The sequence below is a fragment of the Pieris napi genome, chromosome Z (assembly GCF_905475465.1).
Source record: "Pieris napi chromosome Z, ilPieNapi1.2, whole genome shotgun sequence".
NCBI lineage: Eukaryota > Metazoa > Arthropoda > Insecta > Lepidoptera > Pieridae > Pieris > Pieris napi.
In genome coordinates this window covers 4,247,333-4,267,608 of record NC_062259.1, presented here as the reverse complement: position 1 = coordinate 4,267,608, position 20,276 = coordinate 4,247,333, and the positions used below count along the sequence as shown (strand labels likewise).

The 20,276-nt window shown below is 33.2% G+C and overlaps 2 protein-coding genes across 3 annotated transcripts in view; one reads left to right on the top strand and one right to left on the bottom strand.

Moving 5' to 3' along the window:
- Positions 1 to 20,276, bottom strand: part of LOC125062213 (cGMP-inhibited 3',5'-cyclic phosphodiesterase A-like) — a 103,992-nt gene that overhangs the window by 68,088 nt on the left and 15,628 nt on the right. For both annotated transcript variants that reach the window (XM_047667974.1, XM_047667975.1), the window contains exons 3-4: positions 15,726 to 15,907; positions 9,540 to 9,603 (exon numbers count right to left, since the gene is read on the bottom strand). In XM_047667974.1, coding sequence (XP_047523930.1) covers positions 9,540 to 9,603; positions 15,726 to 15,907 — 246 coding nt within the window. The remainder of the gene's footprint in view (positions 1 to 9,539; positions 9,604 to 15,725; positions 15,908 to 20,276) is intronic.
- On the top strand, positions 1,156 to 6,632 carry LOC125062212. The gene is made up of 2 exons (XM_047667972.1): positions 1,156 to 4,553; positions 4,663 to 6,632. Exons 1-2 carry the CDS (start codon positions 1,276 to 1,278, stop codon positions 6,401 to 6,403), a joined length of 5,019 nt encoding a protein of 1,672 aa, XP_047523928.1. The 5' UTR covers positions 1,156 to 1,275; the 3' UTR covers positions 6,404 to 6,632.

The following is a 20,276-nucleotide window of genomic DNA, read 5'->3' as shown; positions in this document are numbered from 1 at the left end:
CGTCCGTAGCACATTATTTTCAAAAATTAATTTAATAGAGGACGAGAATATTAAGAACGCGAAGATGAATATATATAACCATACATGTTTAAATGTTTTCCTTTTCAATTTGCCCGAAGATATGATACGCGTTGTCCGATTACATAGATGTACAACTCTAGAAGACGCGCTCAGTGTTGTAATGGAAGAAGTGAATTTCCTTAACCAATATAAATCACGGAGTGTTAATAGACAAAAATATACTCAAAATATTAATGAAAAAAATAATTTAACACAAAATAATTTTCCACAAAATAATTTACCACAAAATAATTTATCACGAAATAATTTTTCACAAAATAATTTTAATAAGTTTAATCAATTACCCCAACACCAAAATAAGCCTCCAATGAATTTCAAATTTGGAATACAATCACAACAACAACCTCAAGGATTTAAACCTAATTTCTCTAACTTTAAATTCGGTACCAACCAAAAGCAAGGGTTATATAATTCTAATAATCCTAATAATCCTAATAATTCACAATTTAAGTTTGGTGGTGGACCATCTCAATTTGGATACAGGCAATTCCCCCAAACAACGAATCAACAACAATTTAAATTTGGTATCCCACAAAATCATCAACCAAAACCGGTACATAGATATGATAACGATGTATCGATGCGAACGGCGCCTCAAGCTAAGCCAAATTTTATGACACCAAGAACATCAAATAATTTATTTTATACAAATTACATGAACGACGATATGAATAATTACACAGATGACGATCATGAAACATTTTATACACACGAAGATAATTATCCCTATGAATATTATAATATAGATCCGAATGATTTTACACCAGATAATTATTGTCAATTAGAACAAAATTCAGAAGAAGCGGTTGACACCTCAGAACCTGAAAATTTTCATACACAAGCCTCAATAACCGACAAACCGAAGTAATACAATTAAATCATCACGGTACTTTAAAGTTGCCACATATTGAAATTCCCGAAATAAATAGTAAGTTTATGATAGACACAGGTAGTTCACGATCCTTTATAAGTCCTAAAATAGTAAATAAGTATTTGTCAGAATTTAAATATTATGAGCCATTCGAAGTCGTGAGTACACACGCACAGAGTCACCATAACGAAGTAATTTATATACCTCTTTTTAAAACTTTTTGTAGTACAGATTATCATAAATTTTATATCTATAATGTGGATAGCGATTATGGCGGTTTAATAGGATCAGACTTATTAAAACAACTTGACGCTAATATAGACATGAAAAATCAAATTTTAAGAACTCGTGACACAGAAATATCAATTATTTATAGTCCACCTTTTGGCATTCATGTTGATGCACGATCTGAAACTCGTGTTAAGGTTCCTGTTAATCTTCCCAATGGACAAGCAATATTAAATTCAATTAATTTTGGTAAAGGTATAAGAACACCATCTGCTCTTGTAAAATGCGAAAACGGTTATGCTACCACTATAATACAAAATTCATCAGATAAAAACTATGAAATTAAATTCACTAAACCTCTGATAGTTACAAGTTACAATGAAGAAATAATTAATATAAATAATACTCAAACAATTAATGATTATAAAATTGATAAAATTCTGAAACAAAATTTGTCTAAATTACGTTTTGAACATATGAATGAGGAAGAAAGAACTAAAATTTTTAATTTGTGTTTTGAATATAGAGATATTTTTTACAGCGAGCATATACCATTAAGTTTTTCTAATCAAGTTAAGCATAAAATTCGTACAACTAATGAAGACCCAATTTACGTAAAGCCTTATCGTCAATCTCCAGCCGAAGCTGTTGAAATTAGGAATCAAATAGATAAACTTTTAAAAGATAATGTAATACAAGAATCTAATTCTCCATGGTGTGCACCTGTACACCTCGTACCAAAAAAAATCGACGCTAGTGGTGAAAAGAAGTTTAGGATGGTTGTTGACTATAGAAGACTGAATGACATTACAATAGACGATAAATATCCACTACCTAATATAACTGACCTCTTTGACAAACTAGGTAAAAGCTGTTACTTCTCAGTACTTGATTTGGCTAGTGGTTATCACCAACTGGAAATAGAAAAAGAAGACCAACCTAAAACTGCCTTTTCAACTCAATTTGGACACTATGAGTTCCTTCGAATGCCGTTTGGGTTAAAGACCGCACCAGCGACATTCCAACGAGCAATGGACAATATTCTTAGAGGACTGCAGGGCATACATTGCTTAATTTACTTAGATGATATAATTATCTTTTCATCTAGCCTCGACGAACACCTAATAAAACTAAAACTAGTATTCGACAGACTTAGAAAGACCAACCTTAAAGTCCAACTCGATAAATCGGAATTCCTTTGCAAAGAAACAAATTACTTAGGACATACAATTACACCTGACGGACTAAAACCAAATACCGACAAAATAGACGCTATACTTAATTACCCAGTACCAAAAACTACGACAGAAATTAAGAGCTTTCTCGGACTTATTGGTTATTATCGAAAATTTATAAAAGACTTCTCAAAGATTACACAACCCATGACAGCATGTCTAAAAAAGAACAGTAAAATTGTAATTAATGAAAATTATTTAAAATCATTTGAAAAATGCAAAGAACTTCTTGTTAATGCACCATTACTTCAATATCCCGACTTTACAAAGCCTTTTATTTTGACAACTGACGCATCTGACTATGCACTTGGAGCTGTACTCTCGCAGGGCCAAGTAGGCAGTGATAAACCAATAGCATATGCTAGTAGAACTTTGAATGACACAGAAAAACGTTACAGTACTATAGAAAAAGAGTTATTAGCGATAGTATGGGCAGTTAAACACTTTCGTCCGTACCTATATGGAACAAAATTTACAATTTATACAGACCATAGACCATTAGCTTGGCTAGATTCTCTTAAAGAACCAAATAGTAAATTGACTAGATATAAACTCAGATTAGCTGAATACAACTTTAAAGTCATTCATAAGAATGGAAAGCAAAACACCAATGCTGATGCTCTCTCACGTATTAAATTAAATGCTTTAGGTAAAAACGATAAAGATAATCAATCAATGGTAGTTAATGTAGATAACTCTGATAGAAATCTTGAAGACTATATTCAAGAATTAACCGATTCAATAACACGATTAGGACAAAACAACCAAAGTAAAGAACCTGAAAATGATAACAGTAACTCTATGTCTTTTTCTGAAGTATCTAGGACTATTCCATCTCGAGTTAATTCCAGGTCATCATCACGCACATTAACAATAAACTCTAGTACAGATACAGCACATTCTGCTGAAGATATGGATACTGATGGCATTCCCATACTTTACGAAGCTATAGATACAAAACCAAACCAAATATTAATATACCCATGGTTTAAAAATGAACTTTCAGTTAAAATTCGATCACATCCCAAGCAAAAGATTTTAGAGGTTCACTTACCCCTAGATAATTCCGAGTTAATAAAAAAATTTCTTAAAGAATATATTAGACCCAAAATTAAATACTTTATGTATTACGAAAATAAAGCACACCGACAATTATTCACACAAGTATTAATTTCATTATTTAGAAAAGAAACCGTAAAGCTTTATGAATGCACTGAAAGAGTAATTAATGTCACTGACGAAAAAGAACAAGAGGAAATAGTAATGAAGTATCACGTAGGCAAAACCTGTCACCGAGGTATTAAAGAAACAATTTCTCATTTAAAACGAGTTTATTTTTGGACAAATTTAGAAGAAACCGTAACCAGTTTAATAAATTCATGCGACACTTGTAAACGTATGAAATACGATCGTAGACCATTTAAACCTCAATTACAACTTACACAAACTCAATCAAGACCTTTTCAAGAATTATTTATAGATTTATTCTCCATAGAAGGAAAATATTACTTAACCATATTAGACGCATTTAGTAAGTTAGCACAAGCTTTTGAAATCCCAGATAGATCAACACCTGAAGTAGTCAGGGCACTTATAAAGTATTTTTCATTCTACGGCGTACCTACTAAAATCAGTTCAGACCCTGGTTCTGAATTCAATAATAAACTCATGAAAGACTTAATGACATTGTATAAAATAGACATTCACATAGGCACCCCTAACAATCCAAACTCAATGGGATTAATAGAACGATTCCATTCCACAATTTTAGAAATATATAGACTTGCGAAATATGAACATAAATTCACAGATGCTACATCAGTGATGACTTATGCTATAATGGCTTACAATCAAACAATCCATTCAGTAACAGGTCTCACTCCGTTTGAAGTAGTATTTGGTCACACGGAAAATAACAATCAATTCAATTTAAACTTTGATAAAGAATATACTCAACAACTAGTTAGGGATCATGCAAAAAGAACTCACTACTTATACAAATACTTAACCGATAAAATAGGAACTAGGAAAGAAAAAGTTCAACAAAGTAGAGTAGGAGAAACTAATTTTGATTTAAATGAAGGTGATAATGTTTTTATTAAAGGCATAAATCGACGTAGAAGCAAGGATAAGCCCAGGTATGAAAAAGCAAAAGTTAAGGGTAAAATAAAAAGAAATGTAGTATTGGTAGAAACTAGCACAAAAGATAAAGATGTTCCAATAAAAGACATAAAACGTCCCCCACAGGTTCGTCCTGCTAGTGACCCAAGCAGTAACGATCCGGGCCCTTCAACTTCAAAAGGTTGAGAAGAATCCAGGCGTTCTTCCTCTTAGAGAAGGAACCGCTATGATTACGTATGATAAGTGGATAGTAATTAAGACATTAGATATTAAACTTATTAAGGAAGAATTAGAATTTAATATGCATAGGTATATAGAACTAAATAGAATAGTAGAATTACAGTTAAATACCAGTAGCTCTTCGTTAATATACTTCAATGATGTTAAGCTTCAAGTTAATTATATGTTAAATATCACATTGAACAAATATTCAGAAATTGTACCAATTAATAGACAGAAAAGAGGACTCATTAATCCTTTGGGATCTCTAGTTAAAATGATAACAGGAAATTTGGATTACGATGATGCTATTAAATATGACAACTTAATAAAAAATGTAAAATCTCGTGAACATTCTCTGGAAAAGAAAACTACTGTTATATCCGAAATGATAAGACTTGTTGCAAACTCTACCATAAATATTACAAACAATCTCGAACAATTAAGTGATGCAATTAATAAAATTAATAAAAATATTAAAGACATTTCAATTATTTCACATGTTAACCAAATAACACATATCTATAATTCCTTCTTACATAATTTTCAAATAATTTACACAAAATTGACCGAGATTGAAAACATTTTAGCATTCAGTAGAATGGGCGTATTACATCAATCTATAATTAATACTAATGAACTCATTTATGTACTTAGAATCATAGAGAAAACAGATAAGCTGATATTTAAAGTAATTCCTGAAAATATTGTAAGAATTGAACAGTCCATGACATTGAAATCGTATTTTAAGAACAATGTTATTACTTTAGTATTAGAAATACCCTTAGTTAAGAAAGAAACTTATTTTTATTATAAAATTGTACCCTTACCTATCACCCAACCTGAAACAAACCTTACCTTAATAATATTACCCAAGTATCCTTACCTTATTGCGAAGGGGTTGAAAGCGAAATCGCTGTCGACACCATGTAAGAATATAGAAGAAGAAATATACCTCTGTGATGAGCTGCAGACCATGGTACCTGTTGAAGACACTTGTATCCTGGACCTGATGAAATATTCTCACAACGTCTCTTGCAAACAAATTCCAATAGAATTCGAAGAAATTAAAGTGGAACTTTTACAGATTAACCGATGGATAATCTACTCTAAATCACCTGTTGATCTGGTTAGAACCTGTGATAATGAAATTTTACATTACACTCTCATAAATACTTACTTATTAACCATAGAAGATAAATGCCAATATAACATTGCAAATCACAATTTAAGAATACATAGCAGTAACGGTGAGAAGCTTATATCTCAAAAGCTGCCGCTAGTAAATTTACCTGAAAATTTGAAGATCAGTATCCAGAGCAACATTAATCCTGTTAAGCTGAATGGGGTTGATTTAACCAATTTAAAAGTATTATCATACGCCCTACAAAACAGTGAAAATCAAAGTGATAGTGTAGTGAAAACCAATAGTGTCAGTTTAGGGACAATAATTCTATATGTAATTTTAATTTTAAGTCTTATATCCTTTCTGGCATACAAAAAGATAAAAACATGTATAATATTTCAAGGCCGAAACCATCCTCCGAAAAATTGTTCTTCAGATGATTTCGAGCTTAAGGAGGGAAAAGTTACAATGTCACACAGATACCCAAATAGCACCGTAAGCGTTAATGCAATCAATGCTTAGTCTTGTTATTCCATTGTGTACCACGAATCAAAGTTATCATGTAAGGGGTTTTAGCTGTAAGATTATAATTATATTAAAGGCAGTCTAATATCGACCACCATAGTGATAGGGTCTAACATCGACCAACTTAGAATAAGAGTCTCGTATCGACTATAAGTTAAGAATATTAAGTGTAATTTACTTAATAAAGTTTTCCTTTTTTAAAAAAACCTTTGATAACCGTCGCGATTTGACTAGGTGCTTCGGGACATTGTCAATACACCATGGTATATTCATTATAAAAACATACACGTGGATCTTAATGTGCATACGATCATCAAGATGTATCGATCAACATCTACGACCTCAGGGGTAAGAGTCGCACGCGAAAGCCACAAGGCCAACACAGTCTTATATAATGATCAGCCAATATGCGCGCCGCGATGGATGACGAGCTTGACGCATGGACTGGGTCTATAAAGCCCTCTGCTATTCAGAGCGGTAGCGCGACCCTACCACTAAAAATACCTCAGCCCTCCACACGCTTTTAAGATGAGCCCTGGGGGTTCACCAAGGCATTCTACCCAAGGGACATGATTAGCCACTAGGTTAGCTCTGTACGTAAATATGAAAATAGTAGGGACTTTATAATTTCTAAGCAAACCCATGTTGCAATCCTTGGCCTCCAAAAAACAACAACGATGAGTCGTTGGGGTTCCGGTGTTCAGTGAATATAAAGTGATTAGTGAGTATAACATTATAAGAATGCTATAATATTTTATTTTCAGACATTTAGACATAATGAGTCAATTACATTAACCAATGTAACATAGTTTCAAGTACAAGACACATTTCAATTTATTAGAAATGTCTTCCAATGTAACTTTCAGTAACAAAAGTCAATACTATGTTTGCGAGATTAAACCTATCCATTACGGATAATTGAAAATACTCGTACAATAGTTGCACAAGCCAAGGCAGTGTGGGTTATCTTCGTTTTATAAACGATGACCAAAATCGTCAGAGATACGCCTCGAGTGTATAGCTAGATGCACTCTCTTGGCATTTTAAATTTCATAGAACTTTGTAAGCTTTTAAAAGCTTCCATTTGGGCTTGCAGCAACTTTCTGACATCCTACTTAGACCCCGGCAGTCAAGATCAAGACGCCGAGTCTGGGGAGTGTGGATATGAAGATGTGGTTTTTCTCTTCATTCTTCTTTTCTCACTGTTTAACGTCGTATCTACTGGTGCCGTATCTCGGATATTTTTAACTAGTGACAAATCTCCCTTCCATCGCACAACATGAAAAGTTCCTTTATCCTTAAAACTTGTTTGGCAAAAGATCTTCGTTCGCTTGTCCGATTAATAATTTAGATTCACTTAGACAAATAAACGCCGACCTTCAAGGCTCAGGTTCGGAGTATCAGGTTAATTATTACGAGCAACTATGGAGGGAAAAAGGAGACACAAATGCCAAATTAAATTCTGCGTCGCAATAACTCTCAGGTACATAAGAATATATTTCTTGGCAAAAAACCTTTACTGTCTTGGAAGCAGCCCATTATTAACCACAGCATTTTATTGCAATACAGCAGCAACCTAGATTATACATGATTATCAGCAGCAAATGCTGTCGACGCAGAACTCTAGATATAACTCTAATCGAAAGTTTTGTTATTGTAATTCAATTTGAATTATAAGGAATGGATTGATACAGGGTTAAGATCTCAATACTAATTATTTATTGAAGCATATATTTGCCCAAAGATGCCAAATTAGTTGCCCAAAGCATAATATTGCATTGTTTAATCCAAACTTAAATTGTCGTTCTACACAAGAACAAAATCAATAAAAACAATTTTAACAATGAAATAATTCTTTTACTTTGTCTATAAGCCTTTTCAAAGTACCTTTTAGATACGGTAGAAGTAAATGTTTTTAGGTAAAAATAGCTAGTAATATGCGTGAGATGACGCCGTAACAACCTATGTCCTTATCTCCGAGACGGCAGAGACCCAATAGCATAGCAGGGGTCAAGTTACACATTGTTTTTCAATTAACAGTAACTACTTCAAATCCTTTAAAAAAAAGTTAATATTTACGTAAGAGGCTGCGGAACGTTATTGTTACGCACTTTAACAGGCTTACGGAATCGGGATAGCATAACAGCATTGTACTCAACAACAAAAAAACTGCACCCATTTATGTGAGGATTCTCGGAGTTCTTTCAATCATCATAGGTATTATCGTTGTGTATGCAGCGATCGTCACTTAACGAGATCAGTATGAACTGAGGTTTGAATTTTTCGTGTTCATTATTTTATCTTAATATACGTATACATAAATTACGCGTCACGTTGTTTGTCCGCTATGGACTCCTAAACTACTTAATCGATTTCAATCAAATTTCGATTTCAATCAAATTTGCACACCGTGTGCAGTTTGATCTAACTTAAAAGATAGTATAGCTTACATATATATATAATTCTACTGTACGTGTGTATGTCACTGAACTCCTCTTAAACTGGACCGATTTCAATGATTTTTTTTGTATACTTTGGGTGGAGCTCTGGATGGTTTAGAAACACAAATCGGCCCAGCAGATGGCGCTGCAGTCGGTACTTTCATAATTTGTTTAGTAATCTAATCGCTTAAAATATGATGCAGGACAACGTCTGTCAAGTCCGCTAGTTTATATATAAAAGTAAGTGACAGCCTGCAGAGCACTTTACTACAAAATCACAAAAAAAATATTTCACGAATTTCAGAGTTTCGTAGTAGTTTTTTCTCGTCCGTTATTCGAATGTTCAATTACGTTCAATGAATTTTTAACATTCTACTTAGACATTTGTAGCATCGAATCCACAACGTAAATATATTGAACTAGCTGCTGTGGTCTCTGGCAGAATGACCAGCGCTGTGGAACTTTCTGCTCCTCAGCATAATGCTGAGCCCGGGCCAGTTACAACCACAGTACGCACACATTGCAGACTTGAAGCGAACCGAATGGCAAAAGGGAATTTTTAATTTTTACTGTTTTGATATATCTTATTTTATTTTTTGTTTGAGTATTGTTATTTTGTGTGTGTGTATGTAATAAATGCTATGTCTATGTCTATGAATAAATATAATATATGGTTATAAAGAATTACTTACCACCAGACACATTATCCAGGGTGAAAGCGTTGAACTTCCACGTCGCAGACTGCTGCAGAACACACTGTAAACAACGTATGACTGTGAACATGTATCAATATCACAATACTTGAGTTTCTATAATGTAATTTAGTTCGCACAGCACTATATTAAACTAAAATATATCGTGACAATACCAATTAAACACAGACCTTTTATATTATATATCGTGGACTGAAGATTACAGCGAGGTAATATGGTTCCCATATTCAAAAAAACACGCAAATATAATTCTAAAGAGATTTAGGATCGAGACATCACTATGAGTCCCATTTGCCATCATCACGTTTTGGAATGGGAGCCTATGGTTCGCTAAGTCTCGACTTAGTCTTTAGTCCACGTTTCATAAAAGGGCCGTTCATATTATTTTTTCAATCACTTGATGAATGATAGATTATATATATTGATTTATAATAAAGTCGCCTTTACGCGAGAAAAATAATCTTACCAGTTAGTACTATTCTGTCTAAGACATGTCAACGTAATCATAAAGAATAACCTATAAGCTATTTCACTGTACAATATAATGTGTTATTCTTATGATTTTCTTTATGTAATGTGGAGCAACTAATGCACGTAAAAAGAACGGGACAAGTTGCCGATATTATTGTCCGTTCTACGCTCTTGATTTGAAAAGTGGGGGTAAATGTCAACATTTATAGTTATTGAATTAAAAAAGAACATAAGTATCATAATACATAGAAAGTATTATTCGTAAGTATAAATATATTATGACTTTGTAAAACCGATTTCAATTACATTTTATAAATTGTCCCATTATTTTACAAATCCTTAACTAAGCAAAATGATAAATTCTTAGCTGATTTAAGTATGCTTTAAATATAAAATTATTATTAAATAATGAAATATCATAACGACGACTCAGCCGTCAGTCAGCTATCAGATTGCGCAACAACCATTTTCAATGAAACCATTATACAAAATTTACTTACTTTTCAATTCAAAATGCTTGAACAACATCGTAAAGTAGGTTGAATCGGTCAATTCCCTTGCCAAATTACGCAGCACCAAAGTATATGCAGTTACTTGTGGCGTTTTGACCGCAGACAAAAGATAACAAAATAAAAACAATAATTCAGACTTTTTATGACGCTATTTACATTTGGATTAAACAAAAGTCATATAGCCACTGCAATATTTTATTTATACGAGAAACCTCTTGCCAAGGCTTATTATAAAGTTATATTATCTTTTGGCTGCCGCTCTAATATGTATGTTGTGGTAGTGTATAAGTATTAAATCCCCTAGGATTTCCTGGGATTAACATTTCACGCTTTAAAGTTATACAAACCAATATAGTTTGAGATTTAATAGGAATATAACATTGCAATTTAATTAAATAAATCTGTAACCTGTTATAAACATTGTGTGTGTTTGGAAGCATTACAAATTACTTAATTATTCGGTTATAAATACAAGAATAATAGCATACATAGGAAAAATAAAATTAAGAATTGACGAATAGAAAATTTAAACCAATTTAAAGAGTTTGGTCCCTGTGGCAGTGTACCTTTAGTAATTAAAAATAGTTTTATTTACTATTTCTAGATAACTTTAATTGTATTTAGCATAAGCTTAGCAATATAATTTGTTTTATATCGTATGCCAGTATACAATCCAATATTCAATAAAATCAAAACTAACGAAACGAAACCTCAAAGGCCTTTGCAAAACAATTGAATGGAATATCGAAGTTTTTTGAGCTGATATCATTATTTCTGTAACCGTAAAAATCATGTATATTTTTAAAGAATTCAAACAAATCTATAATATTCAAATGCAATAGAATATATTTTTTTTACATAAGTGGTTTCACAAGGCATTAAAGCGAATACTTGTTTTTTATAGTATCTATATTTTGTTACGCTCACGTTCAAAATTTTCGAAGACCCTTACATACAATCGGCTCTCTAGATTGTGCTTATCGATAATAATCTAAATGCATTGAAAAAAAAAGTTTTTCAAGTCATACTGTCATCAACTGGCATACAACTGCTAAACGAATATGTATCTAATATCTTCAAAAATAGAGGTGAAATTTAATCGTAATTTCATGTTTCCTACATCATAACTCACTGAGCTGAAAATGTACACTAATGCGCTGTCGACTTCCTTTTAACTGGTCATACTCGTAAACGAAAATATTTAAAGGTATTTAGTATAGTGATGTACCTACAATATAAAATATTATGTAGTCTAAACTAATATTATTGGATTTACGGTAACAACAATAATACTATGTGGAAAAGGAATGACGCAGGAACGTTTTTGCGTTTGGAAGATTTCTATAAATTATGTGTTAAATTTATTTACTTCCAAAGTACACTTGTCAGTTCCTCTGTATTTTTTATAGGCAGCAGACGGCTCATCTGATGCTAAGTGACGCCGCCCATGGACACTCACACTGCCAGAAGGCTCGCAAGTGCTTTGCCGGCTTTTTAGGAATTGGAAGGCTCTTTTGTTGAAGGACCCTATTGTCGAATAAGTAGAATTGGTTCGGAAACACTTTATCAGTGGTGTCTTGAAACATTGAATTTTAAGCTGATCAAACACTTGCGTTTAGTCAACGTCGTTGATTCCGGAGTACCTACTACCTTCTACCATACAAAGAAAATTCCAATACGGGCTGAGATGGAAAACAACAGACCTCGCGTTTAAATGAAAATAAAATTTTTACTTTAGTGGACACTAACAGGAAAGGGAAGGAAATTTCGCATTTATATTTTTTTCTAACAGTGACAGCACGATAACAGAAGTTATAACTAATGCAGACAATTGTAAACATATGTGCTTACATTCATTTATTTTGCCAAAGCTGGAGGAAGTAAAGCTAAATGTGTCTAAAGAAAAGAACAGCTGTTTCTTAAGACGTTTAATCTCTACAATCAAAGATTTCTCCACAAAAAGGGCAATAACCTTCTACGCCTATTTTTGTCCTGATGAATATCTTATTGTTAGTATGCCTGTTTTAAATACCTTTTATTAAACAAGTTCAACGCGACATTAGCTAAGCATATGTTGTTACATAGAAAATACGAAACACTTAAAAACTATTTGTTTTTCAAAAAGTTACTGCCTTAGGTAAACAAAAATCAACATCAGCAAGGTTTTATTGAAAAACAACCTATTTATTTTAATTTAACAATAACAATGAAACACTATCATGCCAGGTCGACAGGAGCTAAAGAAAATGCAACTAAACTTAAATATTGTCAATTATAAATGTGGCATAATCACTGTATATTATAAAAGTATTGATATATGATTTTGAGATATATAACAGGGGGCAGCTATGAACGAATTATTTGTCACACGAAGGAGGGAATTGAAATGTTTCATCATACAGATACAAATTAGAAAACTCCTTTGATAAGATATCTGTATTACATCACTACATTCAATCTATATGCAACAGTATACATAAATTAGTAATGGCGCTTCATGATATGAAAATAAGCAACACGATTTAGTGCATTGTTACAAGCTACCTTTCACTTGGCTGTGAACGGATAAACAAATAATTCTAAATTTATTACGTTTATATATAACAATCGATCCTTTTTTTTTTAATTCAACATAAATTTACAAAATCCCATCACAATAACAAGAAGTTGAAATAGTAATCTTTATTAATAAAAGTATAAAGCCTAAATTAGTTGTATATAGCATAGTAGCCTCGCACAGCGGTACCTTTATATGTTTCAAGAAACTGGAAATAAATATAGACGATGGAACAATATAATAATGCAACATTCTATAGAAATTGACTTTTGGAAATCAGTAGTTTTTGAGTTTACAAACATACAAAAATATAGATATTTCCTCACTATAATATTACTACAGATTGTACACATTTAAAAGATAAAGACTTAGTACGGCACCCTTATAGCAAATGCGATGCAATAATGCCGACATTATCATGTAGCTAAAAACGTGTTTCTTCCAGGACACTCGTGTTAATTTACATAACCCCTGTCAAAACTGATCATCCGGATAGACTACGGAGTAATATTAGAAATAGTATAGGATTATCAGAGTATACAAAGCATTCCAATTCTAAAATAAAATTAAAGTTTACAAGGAACCTGCTAGGGGACCGCTATATCCATCTGCGTTAGGCGCTATAAAATACATAACCTTTTCTGAAATATTTAATTTTAAATTGGCCATCAGTTAAGACTATGGCTTAGTAGATAAGTATTTACTACATATTTTTAGCAGTATAAACCTTTATTTACTAAGCAAAATCCAGGTTATCTAAATACGTTTACTTTATTGCGATTCGTTATTAAAATACGCTTGTATACATTTAATTTAATAGGAAATACAAATTTTCCGAATTATACACAGATGAACAAATAATAAAGGCCATAAATGAACAAACACAGCTACCTTGACAGTAGCCGCATCTTAATATGTTTTCTGAGCACACAAACATGCAGACAACGGATAATTGCCTCATGAATACTAACAAATGACATTAAAATTTGACAGCCAACATATTGAAGGACAATGTAATGACCAAGGCGAATAGAATAAAGCCGTGACAATTAGCGTTTTCCTTTGTTTTATTTATTCAACCCGAAACCAATTTCAAATCTCATTTTGCCTCATTCATAGATATGAAAAAAATCTTCGCTTCGGGCTTGTTTTTCAAAGTAGCATAACAATTGAAAAGTATCTAAACGTCGCTACGGATCAGCAGAAATAGAAAAGGATAATAAAGCGAATTATTCATCGGTCACTTGCAGTGGCGCTGCGTTGCAGCTAAATTTTACACACGTGATGTTTTTTAACGGATTTGAAGTTAATTTTTATTATAAATTTACAATTATTTTACATAATTTTAAATTTAACCGACGTTTCGCGTGTTTTACAGCGTGCGTGGTCACGGTGACTGAAGACAAAAGGTGTTGAATGTCAAAAAGTATCACAGCTGTAGAAAAAGTGTGTTACAGTGTGTTATCTGTATTTATTTCCCCGGAGTTGGTATCGACTAAAAGATGGAGAGTTTTGGCAGAAATGGCTCACGGTGTCCTCTATTCGCGGATTGTTTATCTTGAGATTTTAATTTGGATATTATTGGATTCCAGGTGTTTGACAACTTTAGGCCGTCTTCTCTATTGAAATTGAGGTGTTTTTTGATTTCAATGGCTTCGCGTACCAATCTTGGGAAGAATCTTGGGAGACACGTGATGTCTCATAAAGACCGAATACACAAGCGCTACTAGTCACCCGAACTTAAAGCGTATGTATATAGAATTTTACAAGTTTCCAGCTTTTCAGCTCATATACGTGAATATTTCGTATTTCATACACATAAGCACCTGAATGAGACGAAGATAAAAAAATTGGCATCATAAAAGTCCGCAGTTCTAAAACATGTAAGCTGTACATCACATCGAAACCTACCTATAGAATTTGTATGTGTATATAATATGTATATGTTTCATTCAGTACACACAAGCTGCTCATTTATTTTAACATTATGGTTATATAGGGTAAAGGCCGGATAGTTGCCCCACTTTTCGAAAAAGCTTTATTTTTGAACTTGCTGAAAATTATTCAGTATGTATCTTACAACATAGGTCTTTTATCATCTAAGAAAGCCTATTTTTGTATACATAATTAACAATGGTTTTGAACATAGCGCACAGCCTTAAACCCAAAAATCAGCTCAGTCATTTAATTTTAACAACTAAAGTTATTGATTGCCCGTAAAGAATGCGTCACCTTACTTGCATCAACAACACTTGCAAATATAATGGTCAGATCCCATAAATTTACTTGAGATGTTAGAAACATGGTTTTTGTTTTGACCTCACCATCTAAGCTGTAACATTTTGGTTATTTCCAGGAATCAATCACATCCTGGATCAACTATTTTAAACACCTTTCTAATAAATACTTAAATTATAAGGCTCATGAGCGTGGTATAGTCGGAGTGTCCTGCTCCTACGTGGCTTGAATAAAAACCCATTTAAGAAACACTACTATACGCTTGGCACCTAAACAAAACACGATCAATCCTTCGCATTGCAACCATCGCAGTTGACCGATCATAGAAGGCTATGCGACTTACGTTAACGAGTAAATAAGAGCAGGAATATTCGTCACTCCACTTGCCTGCACTTGTCCTAGCAGCAGGTCGTCCAGCAGTGCCGTCTCCTGGCTTAGTGATCTGGTGAGGAGACGCTTCTTACGGCGCTTGTGCATCGTGAGGAACTTGCCAGTGCTGACCAGGCGCTTCGCCATGCTATCTAAGTCATTCAACTCCAGTATTTGCCTCCGCGGTTGAGTTACATGTACTGAAACAAACAAATTAGTTTAGTATATTATATATCCCAAAAGTTTTGTCTTATCAGAAATATACCGATGCAATAATCAACCAATTCTAGTTTATACAGCTCTTAGTTTTACGCTATATTTAAAACTAGCTGAAAACATACTAAACTAAACAACCAGCCAGCGAGCGAGAATGAAATAATTTTCGAAACATTAACTTATTCTGAAATTGTGTATAAAAGATAAGATATATATAATCTTATATATAAAAATCTCAAGTCACAATGTTCGTTCCCATACTCCTCCGAAACGGCTCGACCGATTCTTATAAATTTATGTATATTCAGTAAGTCAGAGAATCGGCTACAATATATATTTCAAACCTCTAAGTGATAAGGGGTCACCACCCCTTATCACCCCCTGTCACTAGTTATTTAGACAATAACACGCTAAAACAAAACTTATCTAATAATTTAGTTAATTATTTATTATCATCACAAAGAAAACGTTTATGCTTTAAACACGTTAAATGTCAAACAAACAATACGTTGCGTTCCTTCAAATGCAGAACATTATGTTAAAATGATAAATTTAGAAGCATTCTCATAAACAACTAGAAATTATACAAAACATATTAATTCCAAGGATAGCTCAATACAAATTTATGTTCATAAAAATTTATGGTATGTTTATTTTATGTATGTAGATACAACAACATACATATATATAATATACGTAATACCTAGTAGTTTTTGGGACTTGAAATATATGTATATATCGGAGCAACGGCATTCAGCTGTCAGCTGCCACTGTCATTATGTCGTAGAGCTCATAAATTATAAACGTCATATTACTCTAAAACCGTCAATACCGTAGTCATTATTATTATTAAAAGTAATTTATTATGTCTAAGCGATAACAGCTGGAAACACTATTACTATCTACTATATAAAAATAAGGCGGGTTTTCCTTCCTGACGCTATAACTCCAGAACGCACGAACCGATTTCCACGGTTTTGCATTCGTTGGAAAGGTGTCGGGCTCCGTGAGGTTTATAGCAAAGAAAATTCAGGAAAAATTTCAACAGAAAAGCGGGATCACCAAACGAAATGTTACATAAAACGAAGCCATCTGGTGGCGAAACGGAGTTCGCCGAGTTTGCTAGTCGACTATAAAATAGTTCATTTATACATCTAGCAATATTAGCAAATCGAATAAAAATCAAGTGTTAAAGGTTTTAAACTAATTTGACTTCGACGTTGTTAATTTATAAGCTTCGTGAGATAATGACAATAGTAGCTGACTGGTTGGAAAAAAAAATCAAGAAATTGTTCGGTAGTCCATTCCCTGTTTCAAAAATCCCCCTTTAAAAGCGACGCGAGCGCTGCGCAAACTGTTAAAGTTACGTAACAATTACAGAATTTGTGATCTTAAATTGATACGGATGCAAATCACGGGCAACAAAAAAGTCCGAATTCAATTCAATAACGTATTTTAATTCTTTATCTCTAAAATGAATATACCACAGGTCACTACCTAAAACCGTATCTGTGCCATTTAACAGTTTTGGTTCACGGGCCAAGGTTTTATAATAATAATGTTAAACAATCTAACACGCGGCGGAATATTTATATATTGATTGTACGCAAACGATTAGTGCAGTGAGTGCGTAAAGACAGAAGTCAAGCAAGCGCAAGCAACGGCTTTGAAATAGCTATCCAATATTACCTATATATATCTCGTATATATAATCGATTGTAAAAACGCAACCATCTCGAACCTAACAATTTACTTTAGGGTCAGGAGTGATTGGCTATACTACTCAGGCTGATCAATGGACTTTGGGGTAGCAAGTTGTGGTAAGCGGCTTTTCATTCCAAACCTATACAAATATAGCTTCCATGGGAATTGAAGCCAAGCCCTGCGGAATATACACCATTTATACGGGCAGCCATTTTATCATAACATCAGTTACATAAACGAGGTGTTCAGTAAGAATAAAATATATATTGACCTTGTTTTTAAATCAGTACCTAATCGGGCATTTAGTAACATAAGTCTATAAGGTTTACTAAACCAATATTCGTATACAATATTAAAACAATAACCTGGCCTACTGAATTTAAATATTCATTATTGGAAGAACACTCCACGTTAAAAATAGATTCGCCACAGTTACAACTTATTATAGAATACGATGTTAAGAATCAGCGGTGTCGATGCGCAATCCGCCGATTGAACATTTACTGATAGCTTGATCATAAAGAGATAACAATAGTGATGGGCAGTATTTATTCTCTTCTCGTGTCAATCAAGCAATTTTAGCACAAATGCAATATTCTGACCATGACATATAAACGAAAAGTTCACGGTTACCTATGAGGTGGATCAAATCAAGAATGCCCTATGCATTCTTGATTCGAAAGGGTTGATGAAGGCAGTAAATTGCTGTCAAGTGTATCATTTACTTCAAGGTATCCACCACCCCGATCTGCCATGACCGATATCGCCAGAATTATCGATTGAGCACTATAAATTAATAATACAATGCAGCGCAACTAACTTTGTCATTGACCACTTCTCATTGACATATATGCTATGTTCATTATAATTATGCATACATAATTTTTCTATACAGATTTTCTCTCTCACTTCGGTTGGTAGCTTATGTCTTACAGATTTTAAACAATTTCAATTAATTCCTCGAAAATAGCAATCAAAGTTCCCGTGTTTTTCGTGTGCGTAACTAATCCTGTAGCAGCTACAGTATATAAGTACTGAGTATACTTTGATAAACATATTTTTATTACTATTAACAAACTTTTTAATTGTTCTGCCGTAAGCTGGAAGTAAGGAACTGTATAGCCTCGGGTTGTCTTTTTCTCTACAATATGGCGAGAAAGCTGGCTGGCCTTGCGTCGCTGTATGCGAGTGCTACTTGTGGGGGCTGGTTGGACTTAGATAGGTTAATTATTATTTAGTGCCTGCATTCACCTTGATACTACATGTTAGCGTTATACCACATTAATAAGTAAATGCTCCTATTTCTCAGTCCTTGCTAGAAGTGAAACGTTTGATTTTCTTACTTATTAATTCATCATTTTTTATTTCGTTAAAATAATAACCTTTTTTCATGTGTGATAAGGAACATGATGTCATGGTTGTTGGAGCTTACAAACATTTTGTAAAAAACCTTGGCGATTTAAAAGAAAGACGAAAAGTACATGGTCAGGCCATCTTGACCTTCATTTGAGAACTGGCAATAAAATATGTAAATTTAGAAGTATTTTTTATTACTGACGTCCATAAATGTACATTATCTTAATGAATAAATTACATTTTGATTTGATTTATAAAGTTAAAATAATGCTGAGTGTCGTTTGATTATGATTGGCTAAACGATAGTGTCACATTTTCGTGATTGGTCAATATATCGCTTTAAGACGGCACAGTGTAAAAATATTTACACAGACTTCGCGAACGTTTAATAGTCCAACACTATTTCGAATTGCCATTTATCAGACGTTGTTGACTGATTGCTGATAAGAAAGACAGTAAAAGCATGTATGAATCGCTTCAACAAATATGTAATACCCGTGTGTCTACTTTTATACAAACGGCATTTTGCATTCTCCAGGATAAATCAATGTTAGCTTAGTGGATAAGTTTGCAACTCTCAACCCTCAGGTAGTGAATGCGAACTCAGTTTATACACAAAATTATTTCCACGGTACGGTATAGAGAAAGGATCCTTGACCAGTCTTACGACTAACTGGCCGGCCCTAAGGCCCTCAGGCCACTGGGGCCAAGGTGAAGAAGTTGTGTCCTAGCGGCCGGAATAGTTACCTAGGTCGGAATAGTACCTTTGATACCGCATTTCAGGGTATTTATGCATTACGCGACATCATAGTGATTGTAGGTGTCGATACACTTTTTGCCTAAAAAATATTGCCACACACTTTTATTCAAACGTTTCTATAATTTTTCGGTGCAATACACGTGACTGTGCTTATATATACGTAACAATATATTATAAAGAAATATTATTAGCATCTTTCAAACGAATAAATATAAAAAAAACCACTAAAGTTTTTTGATTACAACAACTATTTTTCTTTTCGAATGCCATTTCTGCTGCGTAACATAAGCTATAATTATTCCCAAAATATTTTTTAAACTACCTTTTGGCAGGGGCAACTAACTATTTTAGGTGGTCTAATTGACATAAGTGATTTGACTTGACACCTACATGAATATATATATTTTGACTACAATGCTATCTTGACCAGGTCGTTGTGAATGTATAATATTACAATCATAGTTAGAACACATCGCAAAATTGTGACCGCCTAGGCCTAACGAATGAAATAATATAGTTAAATGATTCTTTCT